Source organism: Solanum stenotomum, chromosome 7 (genome assembly GCF_019186545.1).
Source record: "Solanum stenotomum isolate F172 chromosome 7, ASM1918654v1, whole genome shotgun sequence".
Taxonomy (NCBI): domain Eukaryota; kingdom Viridiplantae; phylum Streptophyta; class Magnoliopsida; order Solanales; family Solanaceae; genus Solanum; species Solanum stenotomum.
Window position 1 is genome coordinate 55,811,301 of NC_064288.1, and position 14,949 is coordinate 55,826,249.

The 14,949-nt window shown below is 29.9% G+C and overlaps 2 protein-coding genes across 3 annotated transcripts; one reads left to right on the plus strand and one right to left on the minus strand.

Moving 5' to 3' along the window:
• Window positions 1-132: 132 nt before the first annotated feature.
• On the minus strand, window positions 133-2,669 carry LOC125871364 (uncharacterized). 2 transcript variants are annotated; one of them, XM_049551952.1, is made up of 2 exons: window positions 2,367-2,668; window positions 133-1,680 (listed from the first exon to the last, which is right to left on the minus strand). In XM_049551952.1, exon 2 carries the CDS (start codon window positions 1,466-1,468, stop codon window positions 332-334), a length of 1,137 nt encoding a protein of 378 aa, XP_049407909.1. In that variant the 5' UTR covers window positions 1,469-1,680; window positions 2,367-2,668; the 3' UTR covers window positions 133-331. The 2 variants fall into 2 exon arrangements, with proteins under 2 accessions (XP_049407909.1, XP_049407908.1); XM_049551951.1 differs by having other exon boundaries at window positions 133-2,669.
• Window positions 2,670-11,304: 8,635 nt separating this feature from the next.
• On the plus strand, window positions 11,305-12,002 carry LOC125870972 (RING-H2 finger protein ATL33). Its single transcript, XM_049551530.1, has one exon. The coding sequence runs from the start codon at window positions 11,399-11,401 to the stop codon at window positions 11,849-11,851; it is 453 nt and encodes a 150-aa protein (XP_049407487.1). The 5' UTR covers window positions 11,305-11,398; the 3' UTR covers window positions 11,852-12,002.
• The last annotated feature ends 2,947 nt before the right edge of the window (window positions 12,003-14,949 follow it).

Here is a 14,949-nt window from a genome sequence, read left to right on the forward strand (position 1 = left end):
GATACATCATAGGCTCTCTCTCCAGTGTCATCACTGATTGAGGTTCATATAGGATTGTGATACTTTTTTTCAATACCAACAGAACATCATCTACATAGACTGAAAATATCAATTACTCCCTACTATATACTTAAAAAAGGGTATCAAATATCATAGGAAATAGTGTTGCAACAGAAGCTACAGCTAGTCTGGGAAAACCTACCAACAACATCTAGTGTGTGCAAATGGAATATATAGATCATACAATTGCATAAAACCACATCATATATGAAAACTAAGTTGGTGCATAATGAAGCACCCTTTCCCCTAACAGGCATCAGTACATCTCCACTTAGGTCAACATGAGGTCGTTTCCTCCAAGGTGAGGACGGAGGCAGACACGAACTTCATGTTCTTCAGGTCCTTCGCAAAGTTTTGGTACCAACATCTCTAGCACAGTTCCTGATTCGTCGTAGTACGCTTCAATTTTGGCATCTTCTGGGATTCTTGTTGACAGAGGAATTTCTCTGACAAATTCACCTGGAGGGCAGTGTTCTGAGGATGATTCGTCAAGCTTGAAAGTTCTGTTTTGTCTGTTGATGAATGGCATACGAGATGTGCTTAAACAAGATACCTTTATTATACCATGTGTGAGCGTGTTTCGCCAGGAAACTTTCACCCTTTGAAGATCTACAAATGGCAAACTGAGTACGATTAAGTAACCTTGTTCATCTTCATATATGCTTTTTGCAGCTGTTACTGGTCCGTAGACATCCCTCATCACCCCACTAAAGTCATGTAACCAATGTGGTTCAGTTGGGTGAATTTCAAGATCCGGAGTTTGATAGGAAGGGGGATTTACTTGCAGGAAACACTCATCTTCATTTCCGTGAGGGAAGAAATCCTTTTTCCTTTTGCCATTCGCAGGTAGTAGATCCATTGCATCCCCGTTGCTGTGATTGGATGGCTGAGTTAACAAATTAAGCCCTGATCCATTAGCCAATTTCTTTGGATTGGAATGCGGATTACTCTTAATTGGTGGGAGTGATCTCTCAAGCTCAAATTCAGTGTTGGGGAGGTTTCTCCATGAACTGAAATCGCTTGCTTCGTGTGGAATACTGAAGTTGAGTTCCCTACCTGTGAGTTCCATCCATCTTTTGCGCTCCTCTTCATCAAGAACCATAAGACTGGGGGATGAAACAACCTCAATACCATGAATACACTGAGGATTCGACAGCCCCCTGTAGTGCTTCCTCTGCATTCTATGAGATCGAACGAAACCTTTGTCAGCACTAAAGGGAAACGGACGCTCCCCTTGACGAGAATGCCCATTCATGTAACTCCGGAGCTGCATCTTACCGAGTGCATTCTCAGGCCTTTCCTTGAAAATCCACATATACAGGTTCTCCATGTCATGCTGAACCATGAACAAATCAAGCTGGAGATCAGATTTATCAAACCCGGAATATCCATTACTATCCCTTACCATCTTTGCCTTTGATTTCTCATTTAACACAGGCCTAAAATAAAAGCTAAAGAAAACCCAAGCACCCCAAATACTATCCAAACGTTTCGCACATTTCCTTCCAACTTTAGATGCACTAATAGAACTTTCAGTCTCATATACCTGTGTCCCAAGCCCGACATCAAGAATATCACAATGTTCCGAGTTCCATGGCTGCGGAGGAGGGCTACGCTCAGCTGATAAAGGCAAATTAATATCAGGTGGACAAGTTATGACTACTTGTCTACTCATCTCGAGGTCTAATTCATCATGTGAAGAAGATGCACTCGAATCCATGGACAAACGAGTCGAAGGATGATGATTCTCCATCGACAGCCAATACAACACCAAACAGTATCTCCTATCTCACAATTCCTTTTCTATGGGAGACAAACAATTGCTAATGACAAACTTCAAAACTAACAAACCAGAACAACTACTTGAACAAAAAGACTAAATCTTTACAAACACAACAACTATACTAAAGTTCTCTAACAACAACAAACCTATATCAAAACTTATTCCACCACTGAAACAAACAAAAACCCCAGATTGGAAAATCAGCAAAATACCAAAAAAAGGGAAATCCCACACAACCCCAAATTCTTATGCAACAAAAGAATGAACTTTTAGGAACAAAAAATCCCTATTTATACATAGATGACAAAATCCCAAATCCAAGAAAATCAACTCTGTAAAAGTGCATAGGCTTTTTTTTTCCAACACAAACAGTATAAAAATTGAATCTTTATCACTATATAGTATACTTTTTCTTTCTTTTTTTAACAAAAGGTGTAAATATAGTGGATGTATAGTATATTACCAATCAATGAAGCCAAAACCCAAGAAAAGTACCAAATCTGAAGTGATTTTGGAAGAATACCTTAAAACTGCAGGAGCAACAAAGAAGAGAGAAGAAGGGAAATCAATGGTCCAAATTAACACCCCCATCTTCTTCTTCTCTTACCCCTTTATCTCTTTTTTTGTTTTTTGTTTTTTTGTTTTTGTATCTGACTGAGTCTTTGTTGTCTTTCTCTTAAGAATTCGTCATACATACACACACACAATACAAAAGGGGCTAAAGGGGCGGAGATAGAGATATATAGAGAGAGCAAAGTGAATATAGAGAGAGAAAGACAGAGACACAAATGGAGGAGGAGGCTGGAAAATGGGGTCTGTGAGGTTTAGGGGACAGATATGTTGGTTTCTGGTGAGATTGACACAGAAAAATCAAGAATCATCACCGTTTCCCAACCGTGTTTCCTTAATTGCGTTTGCTCCTTTATTTGACTAATTGAATTTAAAATATAGTATTTTTAATTTATCACGTGACATAACAAGTGGTTTCAAACTTTTATAAAAGTCTAAGACTCTTAATAAAATATCGAAATAAGTACTGAAAACACCTTTTAAATTTGGCGCGAATCATTTCATCCTAAAACTATTGACAACTTTTAAAAATACTTATCTATTTGACTAACTGAACTTAATTACATTCATGATCTGCCACATGTAGGGAGTGTTCGAAACCGAACTGTAACCGATAAATCAACCGTAAAATTGACTTATTGGGATTGAGTTAACGGATAAACAGTTGGGGAACATATTGAAATATTATAAAATTAACTGTTTATTGGTGTGAGGGTGGATTATTCAATTTTCTTATCCGGTAAACCATTAACCCGTTAAGAGTTACCATACTTACATTTTTATTTTAGATATTAGCCTCATTTAATATTTTACCATAATATATAAGAGTGATTATATATTTTTCTTTTGTTAGTCCTAACTCCTAAAGACTAAAGTTATAAATCATTAAAACCAGAAAAGCACTGAAGATATGTACATGAAAAGTATGCTGCAATTTATCGAGTCATTGACAAAGTGCTTCCACTGAAAAATGAAAATGGGACAACTAATTGAAAGTCTGGATCAAGTTATCCATTTGATCTTGTTATTGCTAAAATGTCATTTTTTCTATAAGGTACATTCATTGAAAAAAAAAGTACCATAGACATTAGAAGTTAACTGATACACCGCCCGATAATTATTAATCCGTTACTGAACCAACTGATGTCTTATAGGTTGGCTAGAGGATTAGTAAATCTAAAAACATGTATCCGATAAGCTAAACCGTTTATCCGCCTAATTCGTTCGATAACAGCCCTAGCCACATGGCATAACAAGTGAATTCAAACTCTTTTAGGAGCGTGATACTCTTAATAAAATGCAGAGAGAGTAGTATTGAAAATACCTCTAAATTTGGTACGAATAATTTCATCGCCAAACTATTGACAACTTTGAAAATACTCCTCTATTTGATTAATTGTACTTAAATATGTCTCTGTTCTGCCACATGACATAACAAGTAGTATCAAACTCTTGTAAGAGCGTGAAACTCTTAACAAAATGCTGAGAGAAGTATTAAAAACATTCCTAGACTTGAATTTAGGAGTGTATATCACCCATGTGGCAAGATCAATGATGCATTTAAGTTCAATTAGTCAAGTAGGAAGTATTCTTAAGAATGTCAATAAATCAGAAACGAAACTAATAATTTGCACCAAATTTAGTGGTATTTTCAATATTTCTCTCTCTCTCTCTCTATATATATATAATTTTAAAATTTTAATTGTTGAAATTAATTTATTTAATTGGATTTGAATATTGAGTGTGGGTAATTTTTTATTATTTATATTAGGAATCATAAATTAACTAGCATACAATTAAAATAACAAACATATATATTCAATATAATTTCACGAAATCGAAAATGATATAATGTACACGCACATTTTAATCATATATTTTAGAGATAGAAATAACATACATCATAATAAATAAATAAAAAAAATGTATAGGATCGAGATTCGATCAAATCTTGTCCTAAGAGCAAAAACAAAAAAAAGTTTTGTACACAATAGTTATAGATGGAGATTTATTGATCAAATATAATAAGTGAGAATTGAATTTTGCAATAATTGAGCCTTTAATCTAAGCGCATTATCAATTTTTTATATAGTGTGTATATCAACCCAAGTAACATTAGATCAGTTTTAGAAAATATGTATATAAAATATCTAGTTATATAGAATAATTATACGTTCAGGTGTTCCATAAATTATACATAATTTTTTCCTTGCATACATTATTTTTTAGGATTTAGTTAGGTTCAAGATTCATTTCTTTACGTGGTTTCAGAGCAGAACCTATTGTAATCAATGTTTATTGATGAATGTACCTTCAGATTAAATTACTCATGCACTGGATATCCAATCTTGAATGTGAAACAGAGTACTGAAGAGTATCACGTTGAATAAATAATAATAATAATAATATGTTTTCTTATATGAATTTGAACAATTCTTGAGTTGAGATTCATTTCTTTTTTACCTACCCAATATGAAAATAAATTTTAAAAGAGAAAATCTAAAACGTCAGAAAGCACTGAGGTTTTTTCTATTTCTGACTCTTAAAATGAAACATCTTAGAAAAACTTTTTTTGTTTTTTTTATAGAAAATAAATGTTATAAGATGTGCATCCTTATTAGGACTATCACCTCTAGGGAGCTAAATGACAAATTTTTTTAATGATTAAATAACATTATAATCAAAGACAAATTAAAGACAGGCAAAGTATGATAATGCATGATTCACTTAATTAAATTAATTAGAATGAAAAAGGGAACAAAATTAAGATAAGTGATATGACTGATTGTCCTTGTGCTTTTAATTACAATAATTAAGGGAAATTGTACTGTGTTTGATTATCATTTTACAATCTTTCATAAATAAAATATGTATAAGTTATGAATCAATTTATATATTATTTTATGCAATATAAAAAATAAAATAATTAATATAATGAATAATTAAACTTTATAATTTTTTTCCCTACATAACTAATCTCTACATTAATACTACATGCATAATTCTATCCAGCAACCAAATTGGAGTTCAATAAAAGTTACTTATTCACTTTAGCAAATTAAGAATTGCTCCCTTTTTAATTAGATAATCATTTTCCATTAACTGAATTACTAATAATCAAATTTGGATTTTCAAAGTATTATTAACTTTTTTTAAAGTAAAATAATACATTAATTAATATTGTTTGTAAGCTGAAGTGTAAACTAGACAAGTAAAAGGAAATAGAGTAAATATCAATTTTAATTAAAAATAAAGAAGGAACAAGTGGAGAGAAATGTCAAAATGTCAATTCATTTCATATCAATTATTGATTATAATTCTCATCACTACTTATATGTCAAAATATTTATCTTATAAATTCAATTATTTTCCACTTAAACTTTTGGTACAAATACTCATCTAATAATGAGTTCACTTTCTTATCTCTTTTTAAAGAAAGAAGTAATAATATATATTAATTATTAAGATCAAATAAATGTTGTTTGGAATGCAAGCAAAATGAATTTGTGGAAACATGAATCATTACTTTTTTTTGTTGGGGAGGGTGGTTCCTTTCTTTTGATTTTAAAAATATTTAATATAGCAAATTGGTTATCTGTATTAATTTGATTTAAATTAGGACCTAAGTTGCTTTAATACATTTTAAAACAATTGACTCAAGATTTGTTTGCGGATGTGATATTACTTGTGAACAACGTAAAGATAAGTATTAAGTAACTAGTATGACTATTGTATTAAAAGGATCGCTCGGTAGAGTGAATTGTTGGGGTTTATTTGCCCTGATTTCTTACCATAAATAGGTTTTCCTTTTAGGAAAAGGTTTTAATATTTTACTAATCCTTTTCTTGTAGGAAAGGTTTAGGACTCTATAAATATAGGCTTGTTCCTTCTAACTTAATTAGCATTCACAATGTAGTCCTAGGGTTTTGAGAGTTGCGGTTATGGGGGAGAATTTTGTGTACCTCCTTGTATTCCGAGTGAATTGTTTGAGGTTGTTTCTCTCTATATTTTGTACTCTCATATTTATATAGTGAATTGTTCATCTCCTTTGTGGACGTAGGTCGATTGACCGAACCACGTTAAATCTATCTCTTTTGGTGTGTTTCTCGTTTGTCTTCTTACTCGTGGTCTTTCGAGGTTTGCTTTGCTAGCTTCCGCATTACACCTGCTTATTTCGGTCCTAACACGTGGTATCAGAGTCATGGTTCAATGATGGAACCATGTTAGAGATGGGTGTTCATCTTGCCGGGCGTAGTTCTAGTCGCAACCTTTTTGACAGTAATGAAGATCTTTGTTGGAGAAATTGTTTCAGAGAGGTTCTCTGTTTCGAGACATAGANTTGATGTGCCGTTTTAGTTTTTTTAAAGAAAAAGCAGCGATCTTTAATTAAAAAATTTGTTTTTTTTTACAAAATCGCTGCTGTGGCAGCGATTTTTAATAAAAAATAATTTTATTTTTTTTTTACAAAATCGCTGCTGTAGCAGCGATTTTTAATTAAAAATTTTTTTTTAGACGAAATCGCTGCTATTTTGTCATTTTGTCAGAGGAAAATCGTTGCTGACGCAGCGATTTTGCCCTTTTGGCTAGAATAAAAAGTGATGTGCCCTTTTGGAATTTTTGACAATTTTTTTTGCCCTTTAGGCTCCGGACTTTGATATTACTTGTGAACAATGTAAAGATAAGTATTAAGTAACTAGTATGACTATTGTATTAAAAGGATCACTCGGTAGAGTGTATAAGAATAATAAAAAAAATATAGAGAAAATATTAGAAATAACAAACATAATAAATATAATAAGACTCTATAGCTGTAATTTCAATAATTGCACTCCATAGCTATAGTTGCATTTGCTATGGAGGTTGCAGTTGTATATTTCTGTCCGTTTGTATATTTCTTAAATGTTTGCCTGACTGCTCATTTAATAAAAAATTGTACGCTAAAGTACTCTTACTATGACTTAATTTCGCAAGTCATAAATTTAGAAAACTTCTATCTTGTCCGATATAAATTGTATAGTATCTAATTCACAACTTATGCCTTGCAATTTACTTTCAAAATAGAACAAGGCAAAAGCAAACGACTTTAGTAGTAAGCGATTTACTTTCAAATTAGAACTTCTCAAATCTCCACACGAATACCAATTAGTCAAATTCCAAATCAGATGTCTAATGGGAAACAAAAAAAACAAAAGACAATTGTACTAAGTAATGCAAATTCAAATGATCATTTTGCTCCAAAATAATAGTCCTTTTGAGTCCAAGTTATATACTATTATATGGAAACTAGAACGTGCCTCTAACGCTATACATAATATATACTAACAAATATAACAAATTAAAATTCCAAGTAAGAACTTGTATATATATTAACAAATATAATAAGTACTCAAAAACTCAAGCCTTACTTGACTTACAAATTAAACATTCCAACTATGGTTATCATAATAAAATCAAAATTTTATTGATCAAATTAATCATCCTTCAACTATGGGAGAAGAACAACATCATCATATAGGACTTGAAATCAACCCTGTTATAGTTGGCCTTCTTGGTATCATAGCTGGTGCTATAATCGTCGTTATTATACATTTTATAATAGTATCATGGTGTAAAAATACTCCATCTGATCCTCCAGAGCAAAACACGACTATCCCAGTAAGTCAAAGTCAAAATCGTTCTCGTGCTAGAGCTCAGCAAGAGACGTCTAGTAACACGAGCACGAGTAATTCGATGGTGCAATTGATTGTTTTATCGAGATACAACAAAGATACAAAAGAAGATATGTGTTCTATATGTTTAGGTGAATTTTTGGAAGGCGATGAAGTTAGGGTATTATCTCAATGTATGCATATTTTTCATGTACCATGTATAAATGTGTGGTTACATTCTCATCGAAATTGCCCGCTTTGTCGTGCGGATACTACGTTATTGGCTCCTCCGCATCAACGTTTAATAGGTTTGTTGCCGGAGTCCCATAGACAAATTCATAACTTAGAGTCTGTGGATTCAGAATGAGCATGTATATACACATGTTTACGTGCGTTTTGGTTTGTATACATCTTTCTATTTCCTATATGGGCCTAATAGAAAAGATCCAAATGACCATTTATATGGTCCACAAACTCCAAGCCCAATACCTTTTATGAGATTACTCAGATTGATGGATCTTCTGAACGAATTGTAATTTGATAAATTATAGTAGTTAGTAATTATGTTATTAATCGTTTTTTTTTAAAATTAAAATATCATGTTATGATTTTTGGATACTGTATTATCTAAGTTTATTATTTAAAAAAATGATAATTTTAGGTCAAATTTATGGGTATGAATCATGCTTTGTGTTTTTTTTTATTAAAAAAGTGAACTATATTTTCAAAAACTAAAGTCAAACACACGTTGAAACTTCAATCCAAACTCTACTCAAATATTATTTTGTAAAAAATATTTAAAAATTTATGAGCAAATGCTTAGTTAAATATAGGAAATGAAGCGAGTTAGTGGAGTACTTATAAAATTTTATGCACTAACATGTAAAAATATATTTATAAAACTGCAACAAAATCGCTTATAAGGTGTATATATATATATATATATATATATATATATATATAGTAACTTTATAAAAATAATAAAAAAGTAATTATCACATATTAAATTACACTGATATTGTAAAGATTTTTGTATCATCAAGGCATATATAATTTAAAAAATTATTTCAAAATTTCATCTCCATGTATAAACCAAAGCATCATCAAACACAATGGTTTTAAGAAATCATAATTAAAATAATGCCATAAAATCAGTAAGTATATCGAACTCCCAACCGAATTGTGAATTTTTTTTTAACATTTCAGTGTCTCAATAATTGATAACTCATCCGTCTTAATTTACGTGATACTTTTCAAACTCCGATAATTAAATAAATTTTCATATTCAAACTACGGTCAAAACTAAAAAGTTTTAATTCTTGAAATTCAAACGTTATCATATAAATTGAAACTTTGGAAGTAATATTAAAAAAATATGTGTCATGTCTTTATTTTATTTGTTTATCCTACTTCTTTTTTTAGTATGTTTTAAAAAGATATTTATTTTCTTTTGGGAAAATACATAAAAAAAACCCTGAACTTAGTTGGATAATTTACTTTAGTACTTAAATTACACGGGCGTTTAAATACCCCCCTTAAGATCTTTGAAGTGATTTTTTCTCCACCCTGAGACTATAACACCACTCTCATCCGCCACATCATAACCATGTAGGCACCATGTCATTAATCTTTATTTCTTTTTTGCTTATTCACTATTTTTTCTTAAACACTTTTTAAAATTAATTATATCAATTGATTAATTTATAAATGCATACCCCCACCCTCTCTCTTTCTTCTTCCTTGTTGTTCACCATTATTCCGACCTTCAATACTTTCTTTTCTTCTTCTTCACTATTCAACAATTTTTTAAGTCACTTTAAAGAAGAAATTCACATTATCTTCTTCGAACCCTCCCAACGAATTTATCCTCTTGGAGAATGGATTTTTTTGAAAGTCAATTTTTTCTTGACAACTCAAATAAGAAATAAAGATTGCATAAGAAAGTTGATCCAAAGAAAATATAAACTTTATGAGAAATGTTTGAATGATCTAGAAATCAAAATGGATCGCTCAAAATTTAAGAAAGTTTACATTTGTCAAATCGATAAAAATAATAGAGTGAAATCGACGTCAATAAAATGACATTGCTATTGAATTTTACGGATTAGTAAAAGATTAGTGAAACGAAAATAGTGGATAGAGATGGAAAAGAAGATGGAGGAAGAGATGTTTCAATGGAGAAAAATGTGTATTGAAGAAGACAGCAAAATAAAAATAAAAAAAATTAAAGAAAATAAAAAGGGGACCCACTAATTTCATTTACCTCTTAATAAGAAAATTTACATTAATATATATAAAAAACACTACTTAAATAATTTGTTATATATTGGCCAATAAAAAAAGGCCATGTTTAGGGATTTAAAAATTCAGCTTTTTTTTCTTTTTTTTTCACACACTTTCAGGAGAGTGCATTCACTCTCTCTGCCACATCATCGTTTTAATCACTTAAAAGATGTTAGGGGGTATATAAACACCCGTGTAGTTTAAGTACTAAAGTAAGTTTTTGTGTCAAGTTCAAGGGAGATTTTATGTCGTTTCCCTTTTCTTTTCTAACAATTCTTTAGTTTTAACTTTCTACACAAAGGCGGATCCACATGCAAAGTTGTAGGTGCACATGCACTCGTTAAGTTCAAAAAAAAATCATATGTAAATATGTATATCTATCTTGAAAAACTAGCAGAAACTGAAATATAATTAATAGTGCAATCATGAGGAGTAAAGTAGCAGAGCCTTGTATCTCTACTCGCTGGTATATTAAGCCGAAGATACCTCCCTGAAACCAAGGTTCAAACTCAGCTAAAGCCATATTCTGTTGTTTTTGTTTCAAGTTTAGATTGGTGCACTCAAAGTCTTCAAATTCCGATTCTTGATATGTTTAAAAATTACAAGATGAATATTATTTTTTTGATACATCCCACATATGATTAATTTTAAAATCATAAAATTAAATATATCTTTATTTATTCTTAATCTTGATGTCAAGTTAAAGTCAGATAAATAAATTGAAACAATATTATATATATTTAAGAAAATGTTCATCTTATCTCAAGTATGATGTTTACACTATTTTGTCGTTTATTTTTACCCTTTTAAATAATCCTCATTAATATCTCAATAATTCCAAAAAAAAAAAAAACTATTTTTACAATATAATATTCTTATAATGCATTGTACACTTGTCTTAAATTCCCAAAATCAAACAATTTTATTTTTTTTTAAAATGGCAACTATACTTAATAATACATAATCAATTAATATCTTTGCCCAATTCCTCTACCACTAAAATTTCAAAAACCTCTCCCTTCACCGGCGCCGGCGTCTTCACCGGAGCTCCGACATGTCCCCTTTATTTGCAATTGTCTCTCTGATCATACTTATAATCATACCGACTATTGTATACGCTTTCATCTACGCTATGAAACACCCGGATAACGTTTTCCGGCGAAGCTCCGGCGAAAATCCCGGTGAGTCGACCACCGGAATTATTACACATCATACGGATATGTTATCCACTGTAAAGTATGAAAAAAAAACTTCGCCGGAGAAGGAGGAAGATTCCGGCAACGAGTGTCCGGTGTGTTTGACGGCGTTTGTTGACGGAGAAGAAGTTAGACAATTGATGACGTGTAAACATATTTTTCATTTTTCTTGTATTGATAAATGGCTTTGTTCTAAATCGAGTTGTCCTGTTTGCCGTGCTGCCGTTACCGTTAAACGGCCTAAACGGCCGGCGGTTAACTTCGATGATGATTTCCGGCACGGTTTGCCGGATGCTGCTGCGTTAGTTTGATTGTTGTAATGCATTTTTACATTTTGTTTGGATGTTCAACTGAATTTATTATTTTCGATTTCGATTTATGTATATATATATATGTGAAGAATTAGATTATTTACATATTTATTTTGAATTAATGACTTTAAATCTTGAATTTGTTTTAATAGATTCTCTCTTTTTTTTCTTATGAAACTTTTGGATTGTGGCCATGGAGGTCTTACTAGTACATGTGGAGATTCCATGAATAATTTTCGATTTTAAGAAATATTGTAATATGTAAAGTGTTTTTCTTTTTTTAAACCTTACTTCGGTTACCATTTATGTTTTTTAATATATTGGATGTGCATAAATAGACATATTATTTATCATAAAGTAAATAAGTAGACACATGTATTTTACGTGACGAATTTTATACGATTTGTCATGTAGCACAAGTGCATCTCACAGGATTTACCATATCTAATGTGAGTGTTTCCTTATTTAATGTTATGATAGTTTAAATGTCTACTTGTGTACACCTAAATTAAAGGACAAAAATATCAGTTAAAGACACATTTACATATTACACGTTTTTTAAAATTATATTTGTATTTGGGCTCAATTAACTATAAAAGTGAAATATTTTTTAATTTTCATAGCCTTAGAAGGAAGCATTCTCTAATGATTTTATATGAATTGTTTTGAGACTTCTTATTAAAGAAAATAAATATATATTCCTAGAAATTTAAACTGTTCAACCAAATAATACCAGAATAAAGTGAATTACTTTTAAGGAGAAAGTGCACTTATCACTTCAAACAAAAAAAAAATCATGTAATAAGCTATCACTAGTTCAATTTCCATTTATCGATATTATACAATACAAATTTTAATTAATTAGATAAGTAAATTTTAAATACTAATTAAAGAAGGATAAGTAATTACTAACATACTTTGTTGCAATTTGAGTTAATGCATCAAATAACCAAGTTTTACCAACTTAACAAATCGATTATTTAGCTATTAATCTTAGAATTCAGGTCTAGTAAAAAAAAATTAAAAAATTGTGAAATCGAAATAAATTAGTACTTGTGTAATTGTCAAATTAATAAAGTGGGGTATTCAATTATAGTCCAAATAAATCAAAGAGAAATAATAGTAATTAAAAAAAAAAGAAGAGGTGAGGTCCATCACGGTGAAGTGACAATGTGCCAAATCCAAATTCATTTTGAAGTTTGCTTCTTTCCATAGTCCAACGAACTTCAAACTATTATTCCGTTCGTTTCATAATAAGTGATATTTTTAATTTGAATGTATTTCGTAAGAAAATTATTGACTCCTAAAAAAGTAAATGAAATTTTACTAAGTTATTCTTAATTAATATCTTTAAAAAAGAAATATCTATTTAATATTTTTTATTATACAAATTCTATTTATTTATTTAAGAATAATATTGGAAGAGAAAAAATAATAATTTAATACCTTCTTAATTTTGTGAGAGATCACTTATTTTGAATCAAAATAATAAAAAAAAAAACTAAGAACACAATTTATTATGAAAGGGACGGAGCAAACAAGATACATTCAAAAGTAATATTTTTCACGTTTGAGCGATTTAATTATTTTGACAACATTTTTATAGGAAAACACAAGTATTTTAAAAAATCACAAAAAATGACACTTCCCCGTAAAAAATAAAGATTATAAGTTCATAAGTAGAGGTGGGATGGTATGGTATAATACAGTACGATACAATATTTGATCGGCTGAATGACTCATACATGTGGTAAAAGTAAAAGTAGGGGTGGACATGGTATGGTACGATATTTGAAAGTTTTGATATCGTAATTTTGGTATTCGGGTTTTAAAACATTATATCATTATCATACCAATTTAATTTGGTATATTGGAGTTTGGTTTTGGTATTCTACGGTATGTTAAATCGGTAACCATAGTTTGTTTAACTTCAATTATTATATACTCATATAATAGAGTATTATGACTTCAACAATTAAAAGAATGTCACAATTATATCATACTAACACATTACACATATAGAAATATATATTCAAAATAAAGTAAAAACAACTATTTTGTTAATCAATTACATTTCAATCAAAATAGAGTATTCAAGTTTAAACTTCTAAACATTTAGGGGCCGTTTGGTTACTGGTTAGAGTTATGCAGGTATTAGTTATGCAAGGTTTAGTTATGCAGGTATTAGTTATGTAGGGTTTAGTTATGTAGGTATTAGTTACGTAAGGTTTAGTTATGCAGGTATTAGTTATGTAGGGTTTAGTTATGTAGGTATTAGTTACGTAAGGTTTAGTTATGCAGGTATTAGTTATGTAGGGTTTAGTTATGCAGGTATTAGTTATATGCAGGTATTAGTTATGTAGGGTTTAGTTATGCAGGTATTAGTTATGTAGGATTTAGTTATGCAGGTATTAGTTATGTAAGATTTAGTTATGCATAGTTTAGTTATGCAAGTATTAGTTATGCATATATTATTTAATTATGTAGAGATCACAATGCATAAATTATTAACTAATAAATATTGAATTTGTTGTAAATTAATATATATTACTTACAAATAAATAAGTAAGCAAATAGTATAAATTCTCCCTCTTTTTTAATAAAAAGTAAAGAAAAAAAATTCTCCCTCTATACTTAATTGGGACTGCTATTTTTTCATTTTGTTATTTTTTTATGCTTATAACTTATAAAAATAAAAAACGATTAATATATTTAAGTACATTATAATATCCTATTTTATATAATGTAAATATTCTATCAATATGTTGTATATATTGTTTATACAGTTTTAATATACCAAATATATGAATTATGTATAAATTCACATCCTAAACAAAATAATAATACATGTTAATTAAAGAAGTGGAATATATTTAATAATATATAACGCTATATACAATTCAATTTGTAATATTAATAAAATATTACATTTGAATTTCAAATGAAAACAGGAAAAAAAAAGTTGTTCGTGATTTAAAAAAAGTTAGGAAAATAGCATAGTTGGATATCATTTTCAATGAAAATAATTAAAAATAAATCAATAAGGGTAAATGTGTAATTTTCTATTTTAATATATGTATAATTAATACCTGCATAAC

Bases quoted from the DNA above. Each gene is read 5' to 3' on its own strand.
- LOC125871364 (XM_049551951.1), bottom strand. From the start codon at position 1,813: ATGGAGAATCATCATCCTTCGACTCGTTTGTCCATGGATTCGAGTGCA.
- LOC125870972 (XM_049551530.1), top strand. From the start codon at position 11,399: ATGTCCCCTTTATTTGCAATTGTCTCTCTGATCATACTTATAATCATA.